We start from the raw sequence: 25,851 nt of genomic DNA on the forward strand, positions 1-25,851 counted from the left end.
GCATGAATGGTTACAGTCTCAAGAATTGGTAAGGCATGTAAAGATTGTGATTGTATAGGAAACAAGTCAACGAGAAGGGATTATATAATGGCAATGACCTTCAAGTAAAGAGATTATTGTTTCCACTCTAGTCTCTAGGCAAACCAAAGTTTCTTCTACATTTAATCTTGATGAGCCGCATATGCAAGAATTGTGAGACTGATGGCTTTTATGCCACCAACAACTTCAACTGCCATGAAGATGAGCCAGAAGAGTACGGCGGTTGAGGGTTTCTTCGTAGAGGTTGATCGATCTTTAATGTCGTGAGGACATACAAGATTGTTCAATGTCCAAGAAGAAACCTGAGCCGCCATGATCATTGGTCTGTGTCTCTTTAGCAGATGAAGCTATTTGTGGTTATAAAGCCAACAGCTTTGTCATTCTCACATATGCGTCCCATATCCTTCCTTAACTCTGAGCGCTCCACTTGCTAATTTTGTTTTTCATAATCACTTGATTTTGCAAATTTCTACTCAGTTTTATAACCTAAACAATCATCTTAAACTTTCACTTGATTTCGTCAATTTACACCTTTCTCCAATGAAATTTCCGTAGCAATTACTTCGTTTATGCAATACATAAAAATCTTAGAAGAATCAAGAAATTATTTCATTTTGTCTCAACTATAAATGGCTACAGATTTTATCGTTTTAACTTCTTGTATGTTTTTTTTTGTCTACATACCATTTGATGAGTATGAAAAAGACTAGTGGATTTTACGATGCAGAGGATATTGAGGATCACTTCATGTTCAAGAAGAAGCTCTAAGCCTCTAAGATATTGAGGATCGCTTGTAGCACGTGCTATACGACATGGATGAAGGCATACTGCATGCTGTTTACATACAAGGTTAGAGTGATTAATGTGTCAAGCGTTGCGACTAAAATCATCACCAAAAGGGTTTCTTTCAATGTACATTGGGAGAAAACCAGAAGAAGAAGCAGAGTTACAATGACATTGTGTCAATTCCTTACTTTTGAACCAGCCTTTCTTTCAAACTCTTCTCAACAAAGCCAAAAGAAGAGTTTGGATTTAATCATCAAGGTGGCTTCACAATCCGTAGATATTTATTCTCACAGTAAATTTCCACATGCCATATCAGAACTCTAATGCTAAACCAAGAAGCATACTTGCCGTTTGGTGAGTTAACGATGTAGCTTGGCCTGAAAGAAACATCAATGATTAAAAGTATAAGAGATGGAAATTGAATCCAAAAACCAATGAAACAATAAAGCCAATGCTTTTTAGAAACATTAATGAACAGTTATTGACTATTGTAATAGTCTTTACAATTTGTATTCAACGAACTCGTTGCTGATGCTTGGTGCTATTAATTTCTTTGGGATTGTTTTCACTCTTTTGGTTCCTGAATCTAAAGGCAAGTGTCTTGACTCTTGAAGAGATTTCGAGAGAAGATGAGGAACAGAGATGTGGCGGAGATGACTGTTCCCGTTTGATTTTTTTGGCATACGCATTTTGTAATATATGAAGTCCATTGAATAAAGATTTCTAATTACTATAGACCACCATTGATCTTTCTGGAAACACAAATTCATGAACATTGGTCTGTTGTTGAAGGCATCGGTTATTCCCAAACTTATCGAACAATGCCTTCACAAGTCAGCCATATTCCTCTGTTTTTTGTCCAATGGTAAGGAGCTGTCAAGAAACCAACTCTCAGGGACTATTCTAAAGGACTCCGTTGAAGGGAATGGAGGATTTTGGTGGTCTTCCTCTTGAGGAAAGTTGTCTTGTAATGAACAAGTTCCTTTATTACACATTTTGTTTGATACTTTGTCTTATAACAAAGAAAACTTTAGTATGTCTCTCGGCTACAGAAGAAAAACTCCAATTTCAATGTTATATATATTAACAGAAGAAAAACACACTCGAGTTGAACCATACAAAGAGAAATAGTGAAATATCCTTACTACATATTCCCAACTCACAGCTTTTGAGTAATGGAATTTAAGTGGTGACTACACTAGTCTAATTTACCAAAAGAAATAAACAACCAAAGCTGTCAAGTCTCACAAGTCTACTAATATATCTGACCATTGTCTTTTTGCTAATGACATTATCCTTGAGTTTTACACACATATCAATGTTGTTGATCCTTAATTTTCTGTATATATCAATAGAACATAGGGATCTACTTGTAATTATTATTAAATCCTAGACTTTCCTTGTACTATATATATGTGTATAACTCATTCTTAATAAGATAAGAAACATTCGGAACCTATATGGTATCAGAGCCTACGATCAAAATAACCCTAAAATTTTTCTAAACACAACGCCGCCACCATGACTACCTCTCCATCGACAGGTGAAGTCATCACAAACGGAACCACTCCGCTCTTCATTGTCAACACTGGCAATGTCACCAAACTCACCGATACCAACTACTTAATGTGGAGTCTTCAGATCCACGCTTTGGTTGATGGTTATGAACTTGCTGGATACCTTGACGGATCCACCATTGCCCCTCCTCCTACGGTCACCACTGGAACCATCTCTATCCCCAATCCATATTTCGTCATCTGGAAACGTCAAGATCGCCTCTTGTTTAGCTCCTTGCTTGGAGCTATGTCTCCATCTGTTCAACCTCTGGTCTCGCGCGCCACCACGACTGCTGAAGTATGGGAAACCCTTGCTTCTACCTTTGCCAAACCAAGTCGTGGACATGTTCAAGGCATCCGCACTCAACTCAAGGTATGGACTAAGGGAAATAAAACCATTGATGAATATGTTCGTGGCCTTGTTATACGTTTTGATGAATTAGCTGCACTTGGTAAACCTATGGATCATGAGGATCAAATTGAGAAGATTCTTGAAGGTCTTCTAGAAGACTTCAAACCGGTTGTCGACCAGATCGAGGGCAAGGGCTCTCCACCAACCATCGCTGATGTTCATGAGCGCTTGCGTAATCGTGAAGCAAGGCTCCTTGCCGTTGCTGCTGCCACTCCAGCTCCATTTTCCATCTCTGCTAATATGGTACAACATCGTCCCAACAACAACAACAACTCCTACCACAACAACAACAACAACAACAGGAACAACAACCGCTTCCGATCTCAACAACAACAATAACAACAACTGGCAGTCCTATAACAGCAACAACAACCGCAACACCAACAATCGGTCTTCAAGACCCTACTTGGGCAAGTGTCAACTATTCCACACACAGGGACACAGCGCTCGGCGCTGTCATCAACTTCTCTCCATGCAGTCTGCTACCTCTAGCAACTCCAGTCCGTTTACGCCGTGGCAACCCCGTGCCAATGTCGCCGCTGTTCTCGACTCTGGAGCAACACATCATATCACTTCCGACCTCAAAAATCTCTCCTTGCACCAACCCTACAATGGTGGTGACGATCTGACCATTGCTGATGGCTCTACCATGCCTATTACACATACTGGTTCCATTCTTCTTCCTACTCAAACTCGATCTTTAAAGTTGGATAAAGTCTTATGTGTTCCTGATATACATCGAAATCTCATTTCTGTATATCGCCTTTGTAACGCTAACCAAGTATCTGTTCATTTCTTTCCTGCGTTCTTTCAGGTGAAGGATCTGACTACGGGGGTCCCATTACTCCAAGGCAAAACTGATCAAGAGTTGTATGTGTGGCCGCTGACACAACCGATGGCTATGGCCATGTTATCCTCGTCGGGTCCAAGAACAAGTCTTCTCTCGTGGCATTCACGATTGGGTCACCCTTCTCCTCCAATTCTAAACACTATTGTTTCTACTTTTTCCCTTCCTGTTGTTTCTTCTGCTTCAAAACACTTATGTTGCTCAGATTGTCTTATCAATAAAAGTCACAAATTACCTTTTACACAGTCTTCAATCACCTCCACATATCCTCTTGAATATGTTTTCACAGATGTTTGGACCTCTCCAATCCTTTCTACTCAAAACTACATATACTATCTTGTTCTTGTTGAGCATTACACTCGATACACATGGTTGTATCCTCTTCAACGCAAATCTGATGTTAAAACCGTGTTTTCTACGTTCAAGGCTTTAGTTGAAAATCGATTTCACACACGGATAGGGACATTATTCTCGGATAATGGGGGCGAATTTATAGCTTTGCGGCAACTACTCTCGACTCATGGAATCACTCATCTCACTTCACCGCCTCATAAACCAGAACATAACGGTTTATCAGAAAGGAAACATCGCCACATTGTGGAGACAAGTCTCACACTCATGTCGACAGCAAACTTACCCAAGGATCACTGGCCATATGAATTTGCCACTGCAGTATTTCTTATCAACAGGATGCCCACACTTGTTCTTGGTCTCCAATCACTGTTTCAGAAGCTCTTTCAAACCAGTCCAAACTATGAGAAGCTACGGGTGTTTGGCTGCTTATGCTTCCCTTGGCTACGACCCTACACGAATCACAAACTCGATGCTCGCTCTCTTGGTTTTGTCTTCCTTGGTTACTCTCTCACGCAGAGTGCATACTACTGCCTCCACATTTCCTCTGGTAGCATCTATACTTTACGTCACGTTCAATTTGTGGAACATACTTTTCCGTTTCGACAAACGATGCCGCAAAATGCAAATGAAACACCATCATACTCGAGCTCATCTCCCTTGCAAATGCTTCCGGCTCTGCCTCCGGTGACGTCATCGCCAGTGATCCCACCATAGTCACCACCTTCTCGGCCATCACCATCGTCATCACCGATTGCTAATACCTTTGTTTCTCCCTCGCTACCATTGTCGAGACCTCCTGTAATGTTTACATATCAACGACGTGACAAAACTGTGGCTCCTTCTACTGGACCATTACTCACTACTCGAGCTCATGATCAGTCTCCAGCTCGCCAAAGTTCGCCTGCCTCCCCGACAACGAGTAATGGACCCCCCTCTACAGATCCTCACCTGCCATCGTCTCCTCACCAACATGTATCGTCCTCTATCTCTATTACTTCTTCATCTTCTTCCTCTCCCTCAGTGTCTCCGGAGCCTACTGGTCCTCATGAAAATGAGTTGAATCCCACAACTCAGACTCACCCTCGTCCTCTTGAGCCCACTGCTCGACCACAAAATGAGTTGCAACCCACAACTCAGCTTCAACCACCACAAAACCACCCACCACGCCAAGCTGTTTCCACACGACCACAGAGCCAAACACAAAATATTGAACCACCGCAAAATCACCACAAAATGCAAACTCGATCCAAAAATAATATTAGCAAACCCAACCCAAAATTTGGTCTACATGCAACAGTTCACAACTCCTTATCTCCGGAAACAAAAAGAATAGTTCAAGCTCTTAAGGATCCGTTTTGGGGACGGGCGTGTTTGGTTGAGTACGATGCTCTAACGGGCAACTTCACATGGTATCTGGTGCCTCATGATGTCAAATAAAATATAGTCGGTTGCAAGTGGGTGTTCACCACAAAATTTCTAGCTGATGGATCACTTGATCGGTACAAAGCACGCTTGGTTGCTAAAGGATTTCATCAACAATATGGCAAAGACTATGCTGACACTTTTAGTCCTGTAATCAAGTCTACAACTATCCGCGCTGTCCTTGATGTTGCAGTGAAGAAGAATTGGGTCATCAAGCAGCTTGATGTTAACAATGTTTTTCTTCAGGGTGACCTCACTGAAGAGGTTTACATGTTTCAACCGCCGGGATTTGTTGACAAGGATCGACCCCACTATGTCTGTCTACGGTCTTAAGCAAGCTCCTCGCGCTTGGTATATGGCTCTTAAACAACATCTTCTTGATTCTGGTTTTACTAACTCTCTCGCAGATGCGTCCTTGTTTATTCAAGGCTCAGGCTCTAACCTCACATATGTCCTTGTCTACGTTGAAGATATCATCGTCACGGGAAGTCATTCACCCACCGTTGATGTTGTCCTCACTGCCTTTGCAGATCGTTTCTCCATCAAGGATCTTGTTGATCTTCATTACTTCCTTGGTATTGAAGTCTCTCGGTCCAAACGCAGAATGCATCTCATGCAGCGTAAATACATCAATGACCTCCTCCTCAAGACCAACATGTCTGATGCAAAGCCTGTTTCTACGCCTTTACCAACCTCACCAAAACTCACACTCACAAGTGGTGCTCTTCTTGATGATCCATCTAAATACCGCTCTGTTGTGGGTAGCCTTCAATACCTTTCATTCACTCGACCTGATATCTCTTATGTTGTGAGTCGCCTGTCTCAGTTCATGCATCGCCCGACTCAGGATCATTGGCAAGCTGCAAAACAAGTACTCTGATATCTTGCGGGTACCACGACTCATGGTATTTATCTTCATGCCTCTTCTCCTAGCTCACTCCACTATTTTTCAACGTCTCCTGTTAAACTACACGGCTTCTCTGATGCGGATTGGGCGGGAGATATTGATGATTATATCTCTACAAATGGCTATGTTATTTACCTTGGTCGCAATCCAATCTCTTGGTCCTCCAAAAAGCAGACCGGTGTTGCTCGTTCTTCGACTGAAGCTGAGTATAGAGCTGTCGCTAACACTGCGGCCAAACTTTGTTGGCTGTGTTCCTTGTATTCTGAACTGCGCTTGAACCTCCCATCTGCTCATGTCATCTATTGTGATAATGTTGGTGCTACGTACCTCTGTGCAAATCCGGTCTTCCATTCCCGAATGAAGCACATCGCTCTTGACTACCATTTCATACGAACTCAAATTCAGTCCAACCAACTTCCTATTTCACATGTTTCTACTCATGATCAGTTGGCAGGATACTCTCACCAAACCACTACCACGCGCCCGGTTCCACGAAGCTTGTTTCAAGATTGGAGTCATCAAGCTCCCTCCATCTTGAGGGGGTGTATAGGAGATCAGTATATATCAATAGAACTTAGGGATCTACTTGTAATTATTATTAAACCCTAGACTTTCCTTGTACTATATATATGTGTATAACTCATTCTTAGTAAGATAAGAAACATTCAGAACCTATATCCAACTGTGAAGAAGCGCTGATGCAGAATTGCAGATCTTTCTATCTTTGTGTTTTGTAAGACTCTCAAGCCTTAGCATGATCCGTCTTGTTTCAGTAGCAGTTGTGCTGATGCAAAATTCTATGAGTAATGAGAGAGTGTCTACACAGATTGATGCCTCTGCTTTAGCCGCTAGAAGTCCCTTTGCTTTGGCCACATCCGCTGTTTTTTTTTGGTGATATCGAAGAGTTCCAACATCTCTGTTGAGTTCTTCTTCAAGGCTGGACAGTGTTTAAGGTTTTGAGAATCTTTCAAAGGCGCCTGCTTCTTCTTCTTTATCTGGAGAGTTGTTCTTGATGTTGGTAAAACAGACTTGCAAACGCCAGGCTTGTGCTTAGTTTTTCCCGTTTCATGAGCCTTGGATATAGGGGTTTCAGAAAGCTTCATTGGTAGAGACCTTGCTGCGATAGTCTTATTGCAATCTTCTTCAGGCTTGTGTTGAATCTCTCTCGTTTCAAGAGGCTTAGATCTCTGATCATCTGTCTTGTCCAATACTTGAACAGAAGCATCAGGCTTGTGTTGTTTTAGATGAATCTTGGTTGGAAATTGGAATAGATGATATGGTAGTATTGTTGTTGTCCCTCAAGTCAGATAATTTCACCAGACGTCGACGTTTCTTTGCCTGAACTGAAAAGGACTTGCGATCACCATCATCAATTTGTTTAATCTCTGCGGTTTTTTCCTGAGACCTAGATGGAGGTTTGTTGCAAGTAGAAGAGTTTCGTCCGTTGGAGTAAAAAAGAGTCTTCATCCATGATTTGAACAGAGATTAGCTTCCATTCGCAACTTAGGGTTTTCATGATCTCTCAGACTCGCCAACAGAGGGATCGCATTGGAATGACAAAGATCTTTGACAGAGAGATTCAAGCTCTGCTTCATGTATCGTAGAATATCAAAGCAGCGATCATCCTCATGTGAATTCGCAGCTCTAATTGCAGAATATGCCAAACGGTGAAGATCAGATAATCTCTCCTCTGTTGCAATCGCAATCTTCATCATCTTCTTCAATCAAGTATTCGTCTGTTGAATTGAATGCTCCAAAACGTTGTAAGCTAGCTAGGGTTATTAAAACTCAACACAAGATATCAGATTATGGAAAAATAGAGAGAGAGAGAGAGGGGCTTTAGTCGTATTGTATATTTGATACCCACTCCAAATTATATATAGACGGTAAGAGACTTCAGAAAAAGGAAATAAAAGGAAGCTACTTCCTTTGATCCCAAGGAAATTCACGAAGACAAAGTCTCAGGTAGATTTAAACTGGCATACAATATTTCCTTTTCTTTGTCCTGAGGGTAAATTCGTTAGATCAAGTATTTTAACGTTAATCAGACTAGGAGTACTTTTAAACATGAGAAATACCCTAGAATGGTACACATTTGGGTTTTTGTTCCAAAACTAGCACACATGCTGGAATGTTCCAAAACTAACATTTCTTAATATTTAGTAATTAATAGAGAGAAATATTATTATTTAAAAAAACTCAAAAAAATCAAAACCCGATCTCTCTTACATTTTTCTCCGGCGAAGCTTGATGAATTTTCCGATCAGAGATCTTCATTTCTGATCTCAGATTTTCCCGTGAAGCTTCAATCAGGTACAAAATCTGTTGGCTTATCTTTCAATTTCTCTTTCTTCTTCTTCGATTTCTGAGTTTGAAATTGTTGGGTTACTTCCAAAGGCGGTCACTATAACGACAAAGGAAGAAAATCAAAACTTTGACAGGTCAATTTAGAGAATTGATGAAGGAGAAGCGTAGTATAGAGACGAACCTGAACGCGACGGCGAACAGAGTTGCAGGGATGGATCTGTTTCACCTTCGGTGGCCAAGATTGACACTGTTATGTACCAATTGAGAGAAATTGACGGTTCCAATCATCTCTTCTTACCAAGATCAACACCCTCAGGTACCAATTTCAAACTGGAAATCTCATTGTAGAGAAATAGAAACTGGTGTGTGTGATAGAAACTGCAAATGCTTCAATAACACTGATTGGCTTGTGGAAGTTGATGGAAGCCAAATCCTTCATGAATTTAGTACATTGTGATTTTGATATCCTTTTTATTGATGAAAATTATGAATTTAAGTGTTGATTTGAACTAGATGATGAATTTTAAGCTAGGTGGTCTTTAAATTTTTTGACAGATATGGTGCCTTGCTCGAGAGATTCTTTGGTAGACAAGATTTAGTAAAAAACACTAAGGATTGTATCATTGATTTAGGAGGAGCAGATCTTCTAGATACCAATGTTTGTTCTTTTATATGATACTTACTCTCTTTAAACCAAGACACTTAGGATGTGATTTGTATGATTTCTCTAATCTATTCATTTCATTATTTGCCTAAGATGCAAAACTCAAAAGATTCATACTTAGGGGCAGGCATATCATCAGTTTTTATTTCTATTACCATGTCTATCATCTTATTGAATCTCTTGGTTTCATTATTTTAGTTCTAGTTAAAATTATAAATAATCATTATAGTTACATTCATTTTTCTTGCTAGCCTAGTTTTGAATTATTGTCTTGTACTAACTTGATAAGTCTCCATGTTGAGGACCAAAGAGGTTTACTGCACTTTCCTATAGTCTTTAGAAGTGCAGTGTAAGTTTAAATGTTTTCATGAATCTATTTGGGGTTCTGCTAGTGATATAACATAGCAACATTGTTTGGAAGTTCCCTCATGTGGTTTGTTTTGGGAATGGTTTAGTCTATTTTTGAGAGGTCTGAGAAGGACATGAGGGACATAATATATCTACATGAGCTGAGGTGTCTAAGTTTGACAAAATTGATGGAAAGAACAAGGCCATCGAATATGACAACTTCATGGAGAAATGATAGACAAGAAGCATAGTACATAGCCAAAGTTGAACACGACGGTGAAGCGAGTCACATCAATGGATCATTTGTAAAATCTGTATAATACTTATATTCGTCAAGAGTTTGCACTTGAATGTATTATGATCATCCTACTTCTTGAATTTTTTTGAAGTTAAAGAGAACCTGTAACAGTAAATATGTTCATGAAGTCTTCATGAATTTTTATGAAATTTGTCATGAAATTATTTTTCTATGAAGGTCTTCCTGAATTGGGTAAAGTCTTCCTAAATATATGAGAATCCTTCCTGAATGTTTTATGATCATTTAACAATTTTTACTTGGATGTATTAGGGCAACCCCAATGGGGGGTTATATTTTTGAGCCTCTTAAAATTTTTAAGTAATATATTATGTACTTTTAGTAGACTAAGAATTTTGGGAATCTTAACTAAAATTTCTCCTCCAATGGTGGGTTTTAATTTTGAGTCTCTTAATTTGAATTTTTTTTTTCTGTAAATCACAACCAACAAACACAGAAAATACACTTGTACAGATCTATTCACTATTGTAGTCTTAAAAAAGCACAATCTAAATCAACAATGCAGCCTCTCTATGTCTTCAGAATCAAAACAGAGAATGCTAATAAGTTTTGTTTCAATCAATTCTACATGCACAATCATAAGTTCATGACACATAAACGTCAGATTCACCAATGCAACCAAACAGAAATGAGATCATCAAGCAGCTGAACATCAGCTAAAAGCTTTGTTGGAGGACAACCTGCGGATGCAAAAGCTTTACCAGAAGATTCCACTCTCTGCAACTCTTTTTTCATCAGTAAAATTTTGTCAATTGCAGCAATAAGAGACCTCACTGAGTTGGATAATCTCTAATGTAATGTCTGCATTGACAAAACATGAAAGTAACAGAAAATAGTAGAGCTTTATCAATCCAAAATCACAAACTTCTATCAATCCGAAACCAAACCAAATTCTAATCTAATCACCAAATCGAGAACCAAAAGCAATAGATCTAGAGGGTTATACCATGTTAGGTTTGAACTCCTTGATTGTTCTTCCTCATCACCATGTTCTGTCTGCTCATTATCCACTTCTCAGCATCATTCCATTTGGATGGCATTTGTCTCGAAGGGTAAGCTCTTGAGCCATGATTCTGATTCGAACGCTCGCCACGAGCTCGGTGAAACTCGAAGCTTGAAGAGCTAGCTTTACTGTCATAATCAAGGTTCTCATCTTCTTGAGGTCTCATCATGTGAGAAGCCATACTCAAGTCCCCTTTTCTGTATTGTTGCGGTCTCGGTTGATCGTGTTCCTTCACAACACCATCAGAACGGTGTCTTGACACTTGATTATCGCACTCGGTCAGATCCAAAACTGGCTCATTTGGAAGTTTAGCTACTTCAACATCCGTAGTTGTAACCGCCACTAGACGTAACACACTACAAGAACAGAGCAAAGAAACAAATTTTAGCCAAATTCAGGAGTTAAATCGATGAAAAGACTTCAAATTGTAATATAGAACAGCGAAACCAAACAAAGAAGAGGTCAAAGACACAAACTTTATCCAAGAACAGAGCAAAGACACAAGCTTAAGCAAAGTTTTCAGGACCAAAACAGAACAAAGACACGAGCTTTTGCCAAGTGTTGAGGACCAAAACAGAACATAGCAAAGACATATGTTGGATACAATCCAAGTCCCACATCTGAAGTTTAAAGGGACCTTGATCTGAGCTACAACCTTAGCTCTGATACCAAATCTAAGAACAAAGAGCTTGAAGATATAAGAACACCTCTCTTATATTATTGATTTAGAAAACTCTCTCAAAAACTAAATCTCTCTCTCAAGTCTTATGGAACACCTCTCCATAGACTCTTATATTTATAGGTTTCTTATTTTCCTAAACCTATTAGAATTAACATATTACAATTTATTAATCTTAGGAACTTTTCCTTTTCCTATTCTATCTCTTTTGGCAACTTCCTAGGAGATAGCTTCTTCCACAAGTTGGAATTATCCAACATTCTCCCCCTTAATTCCAACTTGAACTTCGTGTGCTTCAATCTCTTGTACTCCGATCAGGTTCCTCATTTCTTTGAACTTGATTCTTGCTAGTGGCTTAGTAAGGATGTCCGCCTTCTGTTCATCACCAGGAACATGCTCTACTTCAATCTGATCATTCTCCACACTCTCACGAATGAAATGGTACTTTGTGAGTATGTGCTTACTCCTTCCATGAAACACTGGATTCTTACTTAGAGATATGGCTGACTTGTTGTCAATTCTTAGTAAGATCTTCTCATCTAGACTAAGTATTTCTCTTAGCAGCTCCTTCAACCATATGGCTTGCTTTGCTGCTTCTGTAGCTGCCATAAACTCCGCTTCACATGATGACATCGCCACTGTTTGTTGTTTCTGTGAGGTCCAAGTGATTAAAGATGAACCAAGATAGAACACATGACCTCCCGTACATCTTCCATCATTGATATCAGCCTTGTAACTGCTGTCTCTGTAACCAACAACCTTACTCAACCCATCTCGCTTGTAGAACAAGCCTAAGTTGGTAGTTCCTTTCACATACCTTAACAAATGTTTGAGAGCTTGTCCGTGTACTACTCTTGGACTCTACATATACCGGCTTAAAACTCCTACAGCAAAAGCCAAATCGGGTCGTGTATGAAGCAGATACCTCAAACACCCGATTGTTCTTCTATATCTTGTGGCATCAATCTCAGGTTGTTTCTCAGCCTTTGATATCTCCATACCAGGCTCCATTGGTATGTGCGCTGAGTTGCACGAATCCATCTTAGTATCGACAAGATTACCTCGAGCATAACCTTCTTGTTTTATTCTTATCCCATCTACTCCTTGTACTACTTCAATACCAAGATAATATGTCAACTTGCCGAGATCTGACATCTCAAACTCTCTTGACATATCCCTTTTGAATTGTTCAATGACTTTCTGTGAAGTTCCTGTCACAAACAAGTCATCAACATAGATTGCCACCACCAGTCTTTCTTTCTTGTCGCTCTTAAGATACACAGTAGGTTCCTGGATGCATCTCTTAAAACTCATCTTCTTCAGAACATGATCAAGCTTCACGTTCCAAGCTCTTGGAGCTTGACGTAGACCATACAACGCCTTATGTAGTCTGTACACTCGATCCTCTTGTCCTCCCTTAACAAAGCCTTCGGGTTGGCACACATAAACCAGCTTGTTTAAGTCACCATTCAAGAATGCGGTTTTCACATCAAGGTGATGAATCTCCCATCCCTTTGAAGCTGCGATAGCAATGAGTAGTCGAATAGTTTCAATTCGTGCTACAGGTGCAAACGCTTCTTCAAAGTCTACTCCTTGTTGTTGTACATAACCTTTTGCTACAAGTCTTGCCTTGAACTTGTTCAATGATCCATCCACTTTCTTCTTGATTTTATACACCCACTTCAACCCTATTGGTTTGACACCATCCGGCTTCTCAACTAGCTCCCAGGTTTTATTTCTAGCGATAGACTCCAGCTCAGCCTTCATCGCTTTAACCCACTCTTGCAAACTTAATGCTTCAGAAACAGACTCTGGTTCACCATCTATGGTAAGTAGAAGTTGTTCACTCTCTAGTTCAGCTAGTAGTACATAATCATTGAGGTATCGAGGTTTGTTGATAACACGTCCATATCTTGTGACAACTTGCTGATTTTCACCTACTTGATCCACGTTTTGTTCATCTTCTATCTCTTCTTCTTGGTTTGCAGGTTCTCGATCCGGTTCATGATACTCGACATTGTCATCGTGATTGTTCTCCTCTTCGTTTCCTTCTTCTACAAACCCACCACGAGATAGTTCAAACCTTCCTGGTTCTCCATTGGTTTGGTTTTTTGCAATCGACCAATCCCAAACTTTTGTCTCGTCGAACACGACGTCTCTGCTTACAAACACTTTCCTTGTAACTGGATCATACAGCCTATTAGCTTTCGAACCTGGTTCTGTCCCTAGATTGATCAAAGTTCTCGACCTGTCATCTAACTTCTTAAGATGTGGTCCAATGATCTTAGCATAAGCAACACAGCCAAACACTCGTAGATGCTCGATGTTAGGCTTTCTCGTCGTGAAACTTTCATATGGAGTCTGACCCGCTAAAGCTTTGGTAGGAACTCGATTAATTAGATATGTTGAATGACGTACGGCCTCTCCCCATAGTTCATTCGGCAGATTCATAGCCTTAAGCAAGCTTCTTGTCATCTCCATTAATGTGCGGTTTCTTCTTTCAACTACACCATTCTGTTGAGGAGTATATGGTGCAGTTAAATGTCTAGAGACTCCACTTCCTTCACAGAACCGGTTGAACTCAAGCAAGGTGAACTCTCCTCCCCTATCGGTGCGAAAGGTTTTGATAGACAAACCTGTCTGCTTCTCAATTCCTTCCTTAAACCTTTTAAACCGATCGAAAGCCTCGCTTTTCTCCTTCAATAGAATTGTCCACATGTATCTCGAAAAATCATCAATAAGGACGAAGACATACCGGTTGTTAGCTGGTGTCGGTGGAGAAATTGGTCCACACAAATCACCATGAATCAGCTCCAAAGCTTAAGCTGCTCGAAAGGATGTTGAAGTAGGAAACACAGCTCTGGTCTGTTTTCCGACTAAACACGCAGTGCACACATTCTTCTCATGAACAGATTGTGGCATTCCAACAACCATTCCCTGTCTCACCATATTGTTCATCACTCCAACACTTACATGTCCCAGCCGTGCATGCCATGTTAGAGTAGTGTCATTATCTTGGATATAAAGACACTTAGGATACTCAACCTCCATTGACGTCTTGTACAAGCGGTTTGAAGATCTCGTGACTCTTACCAACAACCGCCCAGCAGGATCGCTTAAAGTTAACATGTCTCCCTTCATGTTCACTTCACATCCAAATTCAGTCGCTTATCCTAGACTGATAATGTTGTACTTCAAGTCGGGAATATAGTAAATCTCCTTGAGTGATCGCCTCTCACCCGTTTTTCCCACAAATACAATCGATCCCTTTCCAACAATATTGACAAACGAACCATCACCAAACTTAACATTCCCTGTGATGTTCATATCTAGGCTTGAAAAGAATTCTTTCTTTCCCGTCATGTGGTTGCTAGCACCGTTGTCAAGATACCATATACTCTCACTGTTAGTATCATAGTTCTTGGGAAACACCTTATCCTCGTTCAAGAACACCACCTCATGAACGTAAAGTGCATCAGCTTCATGAGTTTCATTCAAATTTGTCTCTTGATGTGCAACTTCTTTCGCTTGACATGAAGATGCGTAGTGACCCGGTTTATAGCATCTCCAACAAATTATTTTGGATAGATCTTTCTTCTGGTTTTGATTCATGTTTTGGTTCTGGTTCTGTACTTGCTCTGTAGTATCTCCTCCACGATTCTGGCCATTGAACCTTCCTCGTCCTCTGCCTCTGCCAGAATTATCTCCACTGTAGTTACCACGACCAAAACCACCTCGACCATATCCACCACGACCGCTTCCTCTTCGACCATAACCTCCTCTGTTATAGCCTCCTCTGTTTCCTTGATATCCACCGTAGTTTCCTTGATTGTTTGAATTAGAGAACATAAGTTTTGCTTGGTCTTCACTCCGGGTCTCCTCCCCTACACGCTCTTCATAAGCTTTTATGCGACCAACTATGTCTCCAAAACCGGTTTTCTTCAAGTCTAAGACTTGTTCCAACGATGCAACGATATGAATATATTTGTGTCTTGGGAGTCCTTGTAAGAACTTCTTTACCAACTTTGATTCGTCAATGATCTCTCCCAAAGAAGCTGACTGCGATGCTAGGCCTGAGATCTTGCCAGCAAAGTCATCAACGGAGTCGGTATCATTCATCGTTACTCGATCAAGATCTGCAAGTAGGGTTTGAAGCCTTGCTTCCTTCACACGTTCCGCACCTTGGTGACGTGCTCGTATGGCTTCCCATAGGGATTTAGCCGAACCTTGATCTCCAACTTGCAGGATGAGTGACTCGGGGATGGATTGGAACAGTAGAGCAGTTGCAACGTCGTTCATCTTCTGATCGGTGGATCCAGGATCAATAGTCTCCCACACCTCGCTAACTCGAAGCGTGATTCTCATACGCATCAACCAAACGGTATAGTTTGTCGATGTTAACATCGGACATTGGATGGATGGTGATCCAAGGTCCTTGGTTCGCGGCAACGAATTTGAGTCGTCCCCCATACTTGGTTATGAACAGCTTCTCCTTCACAACCTTGATCTGAGCTACAACCTTAGCTTTGATACCAAATCTAAGAACAAAGAGCTTGAAGATATAAGAACACGTCTCTTATATTATTGATTTAGAAAACTCTCTCAAAAACTAAATCTCTCTCTCAAGTCTTATGGAACACCTCTCCATAGACTCTTATATTTATAGGTTTCTTATTTTCCTAAACCTATTAGAATTAACATATTACAATTTATTAATCTTAGGAACTTTTCCTTTTCCTATTCTATCTCTTTTGGCAACTTCCTAGGAGATAGCTTCTTCCACAAGTTGGAATTATCCAACAACATAAACTTTTTAGCCCAAGTTCCGGAGTTAAATCGAGCTAAAGACTTCAATTGTAACGTATAGCAGAGAGACGAAAAGAACAGGTGAAAAAAACACAAACTTTAGCCAAAGAACAGAGCAAAGACCAGAGAATTAAGCTAATTACATGATCAAACTGTGATACGGAAGAGGAGAGAGAGAGAAAAAACCATTGTGGTCGTCGTCGTCAGAATAAGATTGAGAATCTAACAAGCTGTTCTTGGAGAACTCGGTGTCATCTGAAATCTGAAGACGAGATGGAGAAGTTCTTGAAGAGTTAATGTTAGACTTGGATCCTTCTTTCTTCTTGTTATTCTGAGGACCCATTGGCTTCATCCGCAGCTTCGTTGGTGATTTAGTTAAGATTTTATCATGACCCTGATAAATATAAATCGACCTGGCTCCACCACTGCATGCTCAGCGTCTCTGGTCTCAAGCTCCTCCCCCTTTGTTCTCAGATTACATGCATCGCCGGAGGTCACAAGAAATTGAATCACTCAAACCGAGCTTTCAATCGATTTTTCAGAGATATCTCTTCTGATTTTTCAATATCTTCGTAGACAAAGAGAGAGAGGAGAAAGAGAAAATAGTCGAGAGTTTTTTTGGCCAACAAATAATTGACACGTACAGTCTCTTATTCTCAAATTCAGTATACTAAATAGGAGAGCCTCTTAGTTTTTTGATTTATTTTTTTCCTTCTTTTGAGTTACATACCCTCTTAAAACTCTTCGTTGGGGAAGGCCTTATGATCATCCTACTTCTTGATTTTTTTCATTGAAATTAAAGAGAACATATAATAGTAAATATATTCATGAAAGTCTTCATGAATTTTTAAGAAATCATTCATGAATTTTTTTTCCATGAAGAGACCTTTCTGAAATTCGATAAAACCTTCTGAAATATCTGAGAATCCTTCCTGAATGTTTTATGATCATTTAACAATTTTGTATTTGAATGTGAATTTTCGTGAAATTTAAGAGAACCTGTAACAGTAAATATGTTCATGAAAGTCTTCATGATTTTTTATGAAATCTTTCGTGAATTATTTTTCCATGATGGTCTTCCTAAAATTTGATAAAATCTTCCTAAATACCTGGGAATCCTTCCTGAATGTAAAGATGAAACCATAGCAAAGAAGCTAGCCTTAAATATACAACAACAAGATCAAACAAACTACCTAAGAAACTCAAAACCAAAGAACCTAGCCTTCATTATACTTTCACTATGTCTCTCAGTCACCTCCTCTGCCATCTCTACACCACCACCACCACTTTGATATCATCTAATTAACTTAGTAGCTTCTTGAAATTTTCGTTTGGAACATAGAGCATTGACCAAAATGCCTAAACCAGAATCGCATCCAGCATGATCATTGGGAGCAGAAGCATGGATAAAAGCTTCAGCACCATCAAGTTTCCCTTTCTTGCAAATCTTCTTCACCAAAATGGAATGCGTGACAGCACGTATAAAGCCACACACAAAGATCTGGTTGAAGATGATATCAACCGTATAAAAACACTTCACCATCACAATTTATCACTGTATCTCATACTCTGCAACCGAGAGGATGCTTTTCACTTTTGTGATGCCATCGTTGATTGGAAACTGGTTTATCTTTACGTCTGATCTCGGTTCCTCTCCAATGTTGAAACAAAGTTCAAGAAGTTTGATATCTGTAGGGAAAGAATCACCCATATCCTGCAACATATAAACACAAAAAGAAGAAACACATATCGTCGTGTCAGGAAAGTGATCCTAAATTATATAGATGCTTTCATGAATTTTAAAAAACTAGCATCAGACTCTAGCATCGCCATTGTACTCAACAAAACTATCATCCTCTTTGTTACATCAATCCGCTCTTGGCCATGACTATCATCCCCAAAACTATAATCCCCATTGTACTCAACAAAACTATCATCCACTCAACAAAACTATCATCCACAATGTAACCCACAATTTAGAATATATTTTTACTAGAAAATCATAAGAATCTACTGAATTTTTCACCCAAATTGTTTCGATTTTTGTTTCACACACAATCATTTCAAATTTCACCCTATCAATTTACACGAAATCAAACACATAATCACACATAAAATCTCACAATTTCTACAATAGAAGGAGAATAGTAGAAATTTACTTAATTTTCGGAATAACCCACAAGAATTTTCTTAATTTTGCATCCAATTGATTTAGGTTTAAAAAAAATTCAAAATTAGACACAAATAAACACAGCGATAAAGAAGCGCAAATCAAAATATGTTGAGAGAATGGTGGTTACCTTTAATTTCTAACCACGACGAGACAAAGCGTTTATAGTTGCTTGTATTAGATCTGTTGGCAAAATTGAGAAGATAGTATATAAAGCGACGCGATTCAAACGATTGAGAGCACGAAACGGCGGGACGAAGCGAGACAACAATATAGCAGCGACGACATACACCGGTAAAACGGTGATCATATGCTAACCACCGCCGTATCAGATCTCTTGGCGACGGAAGAAGATGCGATTTCGAGAAAGTGATCTCTTGAGCTTTGAGAATTTTTTGAGAAAAAAATTGCTGGACTCTAGCTTTTGTTGACCCAAAACTCTTTCATTTTAATTTTGTGCTATTTTATCATTTTTAAGAGTCAGTGTCAACTTTGGAACAAAAACCTAAATTTGTGCTATTTTTGTCAATTGACCTTTAAACATACACAAAGAGCTTCGTTGTTGCTTCATTAATTGCATCAAGTTAATTTCCAATTTTAAAAAAATTGGGTTATATTGTACTTTTACAAAACCTTTGAGGAGATTTTAGAATTTAGTAGAAACACATGGGTATCATCTGAAAATGATGAACTTGGGGGAAGTTTGTCTTCGTTGTTGTTGGAGAGAGAGATATATACACTGGAAAAATCTGTGGACTTTGATAAATGACGGAGTCAATTCGATTCTTTTCAGTTCAATGGCGGATACTGGTAACGATCGTCATCGCTTTACTTTTTGTATATTCCGATTGTCTCGGGAAGTTTCTTTAAACCGTTCAAAGGGAAGAAGAGAAAGTCCTATGTTTTGTGTTGTTGAAGAAGGTAAGAAGAGGCCAACTGGGCCAGAAACATGTCAAGGCCCAACTAATTGGGCTATGTTGATTAAGGCTGCCTTAGACAATGTGAACTAATGTTGTGTACTGTTTAACAGGTTAAAACTCAAACACTAAAAACATGTTGTTGTAATGATGTTATCAATTAAGGAGAATGAGGTTTAGCGTAGAGGCTAAGCAATTTCCCTGAATTCCTGGTATAGAGTTTCGAACAGATAATGAATAGAGGAGAAAATTTAGATTCCATCCCGATTGATCTCGTTCTCGAGATATTCTCGAGATTGTCTGCAAAATCAGTCGGGAGGTGTTGTTGCGTGTCGAAGCTATGGAGGTCCACACTTGTCCGTCCATATTTCACTGAGTTGTTCTTGACCAAGTCCACGGATCATCCACGTCTCTTATTTAGGGTCAGAAGAAAGGATGAGTGGCTCTTCTTCTCATCGCCTCAGCCTGATCATAATAATCTTTATGAGAAGTCGTCGTCTCTTGTAATAGCCGCCGCCGATTTTCATATGAAGTTTTCTAAAGACATAAGCCAGTACAATTGTAGCTATGTTTCTAGTTTGATCTATTTTCCTAATATTCGGATCCAAAAGGAGGGTACGGCTCCGCTGCGGGTTATATGTAACCCTATCACGGGACAATATTCCATCTTACAACTGGTAACGTACAAAGAGATAAGAAGCCTTTTAGGGTTTGATCCGATTGACAAACAATTCAAGGTATTGCGCATGAGTCATGGATGCGTACACCATGTTCTGACATTAGGAACTAGAAAAATGAAGTGGAGGAAGATCCAATGTCCCTTAGCCCATTCTGAGCCTATAGGGAAAGAGATATGCGTCAATGGGGTTTTGTGTTACTTTGCTGAACCAATTGATGGAACACCGTCTTTGTTGATTGTTTGCTTTGATGTTAGATCTGAGAAATTTAAGTTTATTGACGCAAAATGCTTTTATGATAAATTACCAGAATTGATCAACTATAAGGGTAAATTAGGTGGGATTATTTGGAATTGGAATTGGAAGTGTGAGTACACTGGTCAAAGGCATACCAACTTGTGTATGTGGGTTCTAGAGCCTGCCGAGAAACAAGAATGGTCCAAATATGTCTACACTTTGCCGAAGGATCAATTATGTGATTCCTACTATTTTTCTGTTGCTGGAGTTACTGGTAAAGGTGATATTGTTTTTTTGGGCACCATAACGTCTACTCCGTTTTATGTTTTCTACTTAAATCCCGAAAGGAACATTCTCCAACGCGTTGCAATCCTTGGTAACCATGAAGTGTTTACCCAGCGGGATCCAGTTTACGCCTTTGTAGACCATGTAGAGGATCTTAGTTTTAATATTATGAAGAAAACATATGTTGCAACATCTATAAGCCCACCACCAGAGCAGAAACCTAACCCCACGAGCACAGAAGCATTGTCTAGAAAGGTTCATCATCATGTAAGGACCATTGCTCACCGGCTACAAGATCGTCCTTCGTTTGAGAGTATTAATAAATTTAATGCTTTGCATCTTTTAGATGACGATGATGAATTTACTACTGCTCCCCCGCGACAGAGTCGTCGTTTATTTGAGAGCATTAGCAAATTTGAAGCTAAGTGTCCTCTAGAGGTTGATGAAGTCACAGTTGTCAAAACCTATGAATGTGACACTTCTCAAAGGTTTCGCATGGGCTTTTGTCACTCTGTTGGCGTAGCATATTGTTTTTTTCTGGTTATCGTGTTTGTCTTATATGCTGCAACATTTATTATCCCACCCCCAGAAGAGAACATAAGCGTATACCCTATGAGCACAACAGCATTGACTAGAAAAGATCATCAACTGAGGACTTCAACATAAGGTCATCGTGTGATGGCGGTTGTTCACCTGCAACAAGAACCTTGTACGTTTCTTGACCCCCAAGACAGCTAAAATGCTCACTATTTGATACAAGTTTGTATTCTTTCTGTAAACATGATCAAGTTATCAAACAAGTTCTTATAAGCAATTAAGTTTTTTATATTCTAAGAAATCAAGTTTTTATGGTCAAGTCAGAGCCGTGGCTGAAGTTGTCTTTATATTATTCATCAATCTCGTCCGACCAATTCAACCGCCGTGAGAGTTGTTGAATGGAATTAGGCCTATTTGGAGAACATAATCTTTACGGTTGTACCTTAAAATCATAATGAATCGATAAACACAACAACAGGGCAATGCTGTTGAGATCTTCGGATAACGGTGTTAAGATGTTGTTATTGATTTTACCACATATCAATCACTATACTGATTCCTGAACAATTTCACGAACGGAGCCAACGAGCCACCTTCATCTTTGTTCATGTCAAGTAATTAGCAAGATGAGCTTAGCCATAGACCGCTCATGGCTCACCGTGTTCAGTGGAAACAGGGCAGGTGACTATGGAGTAGCTTGCAAGGAATCAAAGAATCCGATTAAGCAATCTTGAATTATTTCAGTGTGCTTTGGGAGAGAACCAAAAGAAGAAGCAGAGTTACATTGACGTTGTGCCAATTCCTTACATTTGAACCAGCCTTTCTTTCAAACTCTTCTCAACAAAGCCAGAAGAAGAGTTTGGATTTAATCATCTGCAGGTCAATTGGTGACAGTTTGTCCTGTGGGAAGGTTGTTAAAGGGTGGGGACCAGGGTTCGAGGAACGCCTGGCGCACCAATAACCTACTGGTGGATGTCACCAATTGATCTGCATGGGCTTTGATCTGCAGGACAAGCTGTCACCAATTGATCTGCAGGACAAGCTGTCACCAATTTCATGAACATTGGTCTGTTGTTGAAGGCATCGGTTGTACCCAAACTTATCTAACAATGCCTTCACAAGATAGCCATATTCCTCTCTTTTTTGTCTAATGGTAAAGAGCTCTCAAGAAACCAACTCTCATGGACTATTCTAAAGGACTACGTTGAAGGGAATGGAGGTCTTTTGTGGTCATCCTCTTGAGGAAAGTTGTCTTGTAATGAACAAGTTCCTTTATTACATATTAGAAAGTCGTCCACGATGCGTGGGTTATGCATGCAATATTAATTTGAAGATATAATTATATATGAATAGTACATACAATTGTTAATATTTCTTGAAAACCAATTTAAATTATTCTTTTACATCATTATAAATAATGAAATGTGAGAAATTCAGTCGAGATTAAATTGTTATCATCATATATAATTGTTAAGCCAGTTTTAATGTGTATATAATGTTGAAAATGTAACATAATATGAATAATTTGTGGTCATGATTAAATTCAATAAAAAAAAAGAATACCAACTTGTACCAAATGAGAAATTTTCATTCTCATCAAACATAATTTTATTAGTTTTGTTAGAAGTTTTCATTTTCAAAGTCAGTCAATTTGATATATCATGGTTTTTGTGGTTTTTAACCATGATATAAGGAGTCTTTTATTGTCTTTTCATTTGTTTCTAAATTGTTTTTGAGTCTTTACAGGTTTTTAGCATGGAAGGAGCAAAGTGGAGCAATTTGGATCAGTTTGGAGCAATAATCCGCAAGAAATCAACTTGGAATCGATCAGAGGAGATGGTGTCGATCGACACTGCCTTAGCATTTATCGACACCCAGTCCAAACCGACGAGAGAGCCAAATTTGGAAGTTTTACAAAGTTGCCCGAAGTTTTCCATATTTGCAAGACTAGTCCCTAACGTGTTTTAGGACATATATATATATAGTTTTTAGGTTTTCCAAACCCTTAAGTTGTATTCTATCAAGTTTTATTTTTCCTGCAATTCTGAGAGATTTTTTAGAGCTATTGGAGAGAAATCTGCTTTGTAGAGAAGAATTTCTAAACTCCTTCTTATTCTTTTAATCTCTATTGCTTATTATTCAGAATCATGTCTTGTTCTTCATTGATTATGTCTCAGTAGTTTGCTTGTTAGGTTTAGGGTTTTTCACAGGGATTTTATGATTTATTAGATCTGTTTATTTAGGATTCATTATCTATTTAGATCTTCATCTTAGGTTGTTCTTCATATTAATTCTTGATTGGCCATCTAGAATTAATACCCTAGGAAAATAAATTGATATGAGAATATAATTGCTTTCCTGATAAAACCTTTTGATGAGCAAAATTATTTCTTGCAAAGAGATTTGATTTAATAATTTTGTGAACAATCTAAACCTGATTTTATTGCTGATTTATTACCTAGAATTTTACAAAGAGATTTGGATTTTCTGGTTTTAAATTTAGATATTATTTGCAGTGAGAACTGATTTAATTTACAAAAGTGTTTAGAGTTCTAGATCTGTTCTTAATTGTTTGAATCCTAATTTATTGATTGATTTAATATTTCATAATTTCTTGAGATATTTCCTAGGCCTAGCTTTTTGATCTTCTGAATTTACAACAGTTTTATTTAATATTTTGCATTACTTTTATTTTAATTCAATTTAATTTGTTTAGCATAATTATAAAACTCTATAATCCATTGTGTTTGATCTTGAGTCCTCGTGGAATTCGACTCCTAAGTACTGCATTGACCTCTTAATTTGAGAGAGTAGCTCTAGGGTTTAATTTGAGCTTATCAAATTTTGGCGCCGTTGCCGGGGACTCTTTGATCTACCATTAGATTTGAGTTTTAGATTTTATCTAAATTTTTTTTTTTATTTGAAACTTACACGTTTTTGTTTTTCTTCTCTCTGGTGTTTCAGGTGCATGCCTCCTAGACCTCACACAAGGAGCAACAAGTCTGGTCCTACTATGAATTTGTCAAACCAAGAGTTAGGAAAACTTGAACGTGAGAACAGAAAAGCAGCTAAATCTCTGAAGATGGTTAATACGATCATTCTGATGTGTGATGAGGCTGGTGTTTTGAGGGATCAAGAGGGCCACTTGCAATGAGCAGGGCCAAAAGCTTGATGCAGAAGGAAACATGATTCCTGAACCTGTTGTCAACGAGCAGGCTGTCGTGAACCAGCAAGCTGGTGTCGTTGACGAGCCGGATCTTGGTGTCGATCAACACCAACCAGGTGGCATCGATCGACACCCACCTGCAGACGTGCGTGAAGCTGCCAACCACGTACAAAACCCAGTTCGACGACAGGAGAACAACCGGGATCTGATCATGACCATTGCTGACTACAATCGGGCTGATCTGGTGTATGAAAACCGGTCTGCTATTGTTCCTCCCTCTTTTCAGAGGAATGATTTTGAGTTGAAACCTGCGTACTTTCAACTAGTTGGGCAGAGACCTTTCTCTGCTTTGCCCAATGAGAAGCCCTTGGATCACATTGAGCATTTTGAGGATCTGGTGACTAGCATCAAGGCTAATGGGGTGACTGAGGACTACATCTTCTGCAAACTCTTCCCTTACTCACTTGCAGGAGAGACATCTCAGTGGTTGAAACAGCTGCCTGCTGGATCATTGACAAGCTGGCATGATGTCAAGGTGGCCTTCCTCAACTACTTCTATGATGATGCAATGTCAGATGAGTTGAGAATCAAGCTGTCTTCTTTCAAGCAAAGACCAGATGAAGCTTTCAAAGCAGCTTGGGTGAGATTCAAGGCTTACCAAAGGGACTGTCCACACCATGGTTTCTCAAAGGTTCACTTGCTAAGTATCTTCTTCAGAGGGTGTGACTGGGAGTATCTGTGACAACCCGTCCCGCAGGGCCAGCTTGGAGTCTGTTGGGCCGGCTAGCAGTGGGCTAGCAGGGTCCACGGACGGTCCGTTGGGGCAGCTAGCGGTGGGCTAGTGGGGTCCGCGGGACGGGTTGTCACATAAAAATCGATTTTTATTGTAACAACCTGTCCCGTGGACCCCACTAGCCTCTCTGCTAGCCGCCCCAACGGACCCCAAGCTGGCCCTGCAGGGCATCGATCCTAACCCCTCACTGGGCAAATGGAACTATTCATCCAAATCCACAGTAGGTTATTGGTGTACCAGGCGTTCCTCGAACCCTGGTCCCCACCCTTTAACAACCTTCCCACAGGACAAGCTGTCACCAATTGATCTGCAGATCTACCATATAGGTTGAGGTAAAAAGACAAAACTAACCTCGATATAATGTCACATGTATGAGCAAAAGTAAGGGTATTGTCTACCAGATTTAATAATTTCGTGGACAATAATTATTGTCTACCAGATTTAATAACTTTTTTTAAAACAAAAATTTATCAGTTAATACAACTTGGGAAAGTCCATATGACTTGTTTCATATGTAAGAGTATTAAAGTTGTCTACCGAAAAATTTAATGTTGTCCATTGAACAACTCAATGTTGTCCACCAAAAGTTTCATTGTTGTGCATTTCTATATTGGTGGATAAAA

The 25,851-nt window shown here is 39.4% G+C and overlaps 1 protein-coding gene and 2 pseudogenes across 2 annotated transcripts; 1 reads left to right on the forward strand and 2 right to left on the reverse strand.

The window, feature by feature from the left end:
* Nucleotides 1-14,808: 14,808 nt before the first annotated feature.
* Nucleotides 14,809-16,110, reverse strand: LOC147923681 (uncharacterized). Its single transcript, XM_087496517.1, has one exon. It carries the CDS (start codon nt 16,108-16,110, stop codon nt 14,809-14,811), a length of 1,302 nt encoding a protein of 433 aa, XP_087352643.1.
* A 3,603-nt stretch (nt 16,111-19,713) lies between these two features.
* Nucleotides 19,714-21,570, forward strand: LOC104759638 (putative F-box protein At1g33020 pseudogene; annotated as a pseudogene). The gene has a single exon (XR_015586338.1). The product of XR_015586338.1 is annotated as a putative F-box protein At1g33020 pseudogene (transcript).
* A 3,448-nt stretch (nt 21,571-25,018) lies between these two features.
* Nucleotides 25,019-25,119, reverse strand: LOC147923682 (small nucleolar RNA R71; annotated as a pseudogene).
* Between the last annotated feature and the right edge of the window lie 732 nt (nt 25,120-25,851).

Source organism: Camelina sativa, chromosome 17 (assembly GCF_030686135.1).
Source record: "Camelina sativa cultivar CO46 ecotype springtype chromosome 17, ASM3068613v1".
Classification (NCBI taxonomy): domain Eukaryota; kingdom Viridiplantae; phylum Streptophyta; class Magnoliopsida; order Brassicales; family Brassicaceae; genus Camelina; species Camelina sativa.

Bases quoted from the DNA above. Each gene is read 5' to 3' on its own strand.
- LOC147923681 (XM_087496517.1), bottom strand. From the start codon at position 16,110: ATGGGGGACGACTCAAATTCGTTGCCGCGAACCAAGGACCTTGGATCA.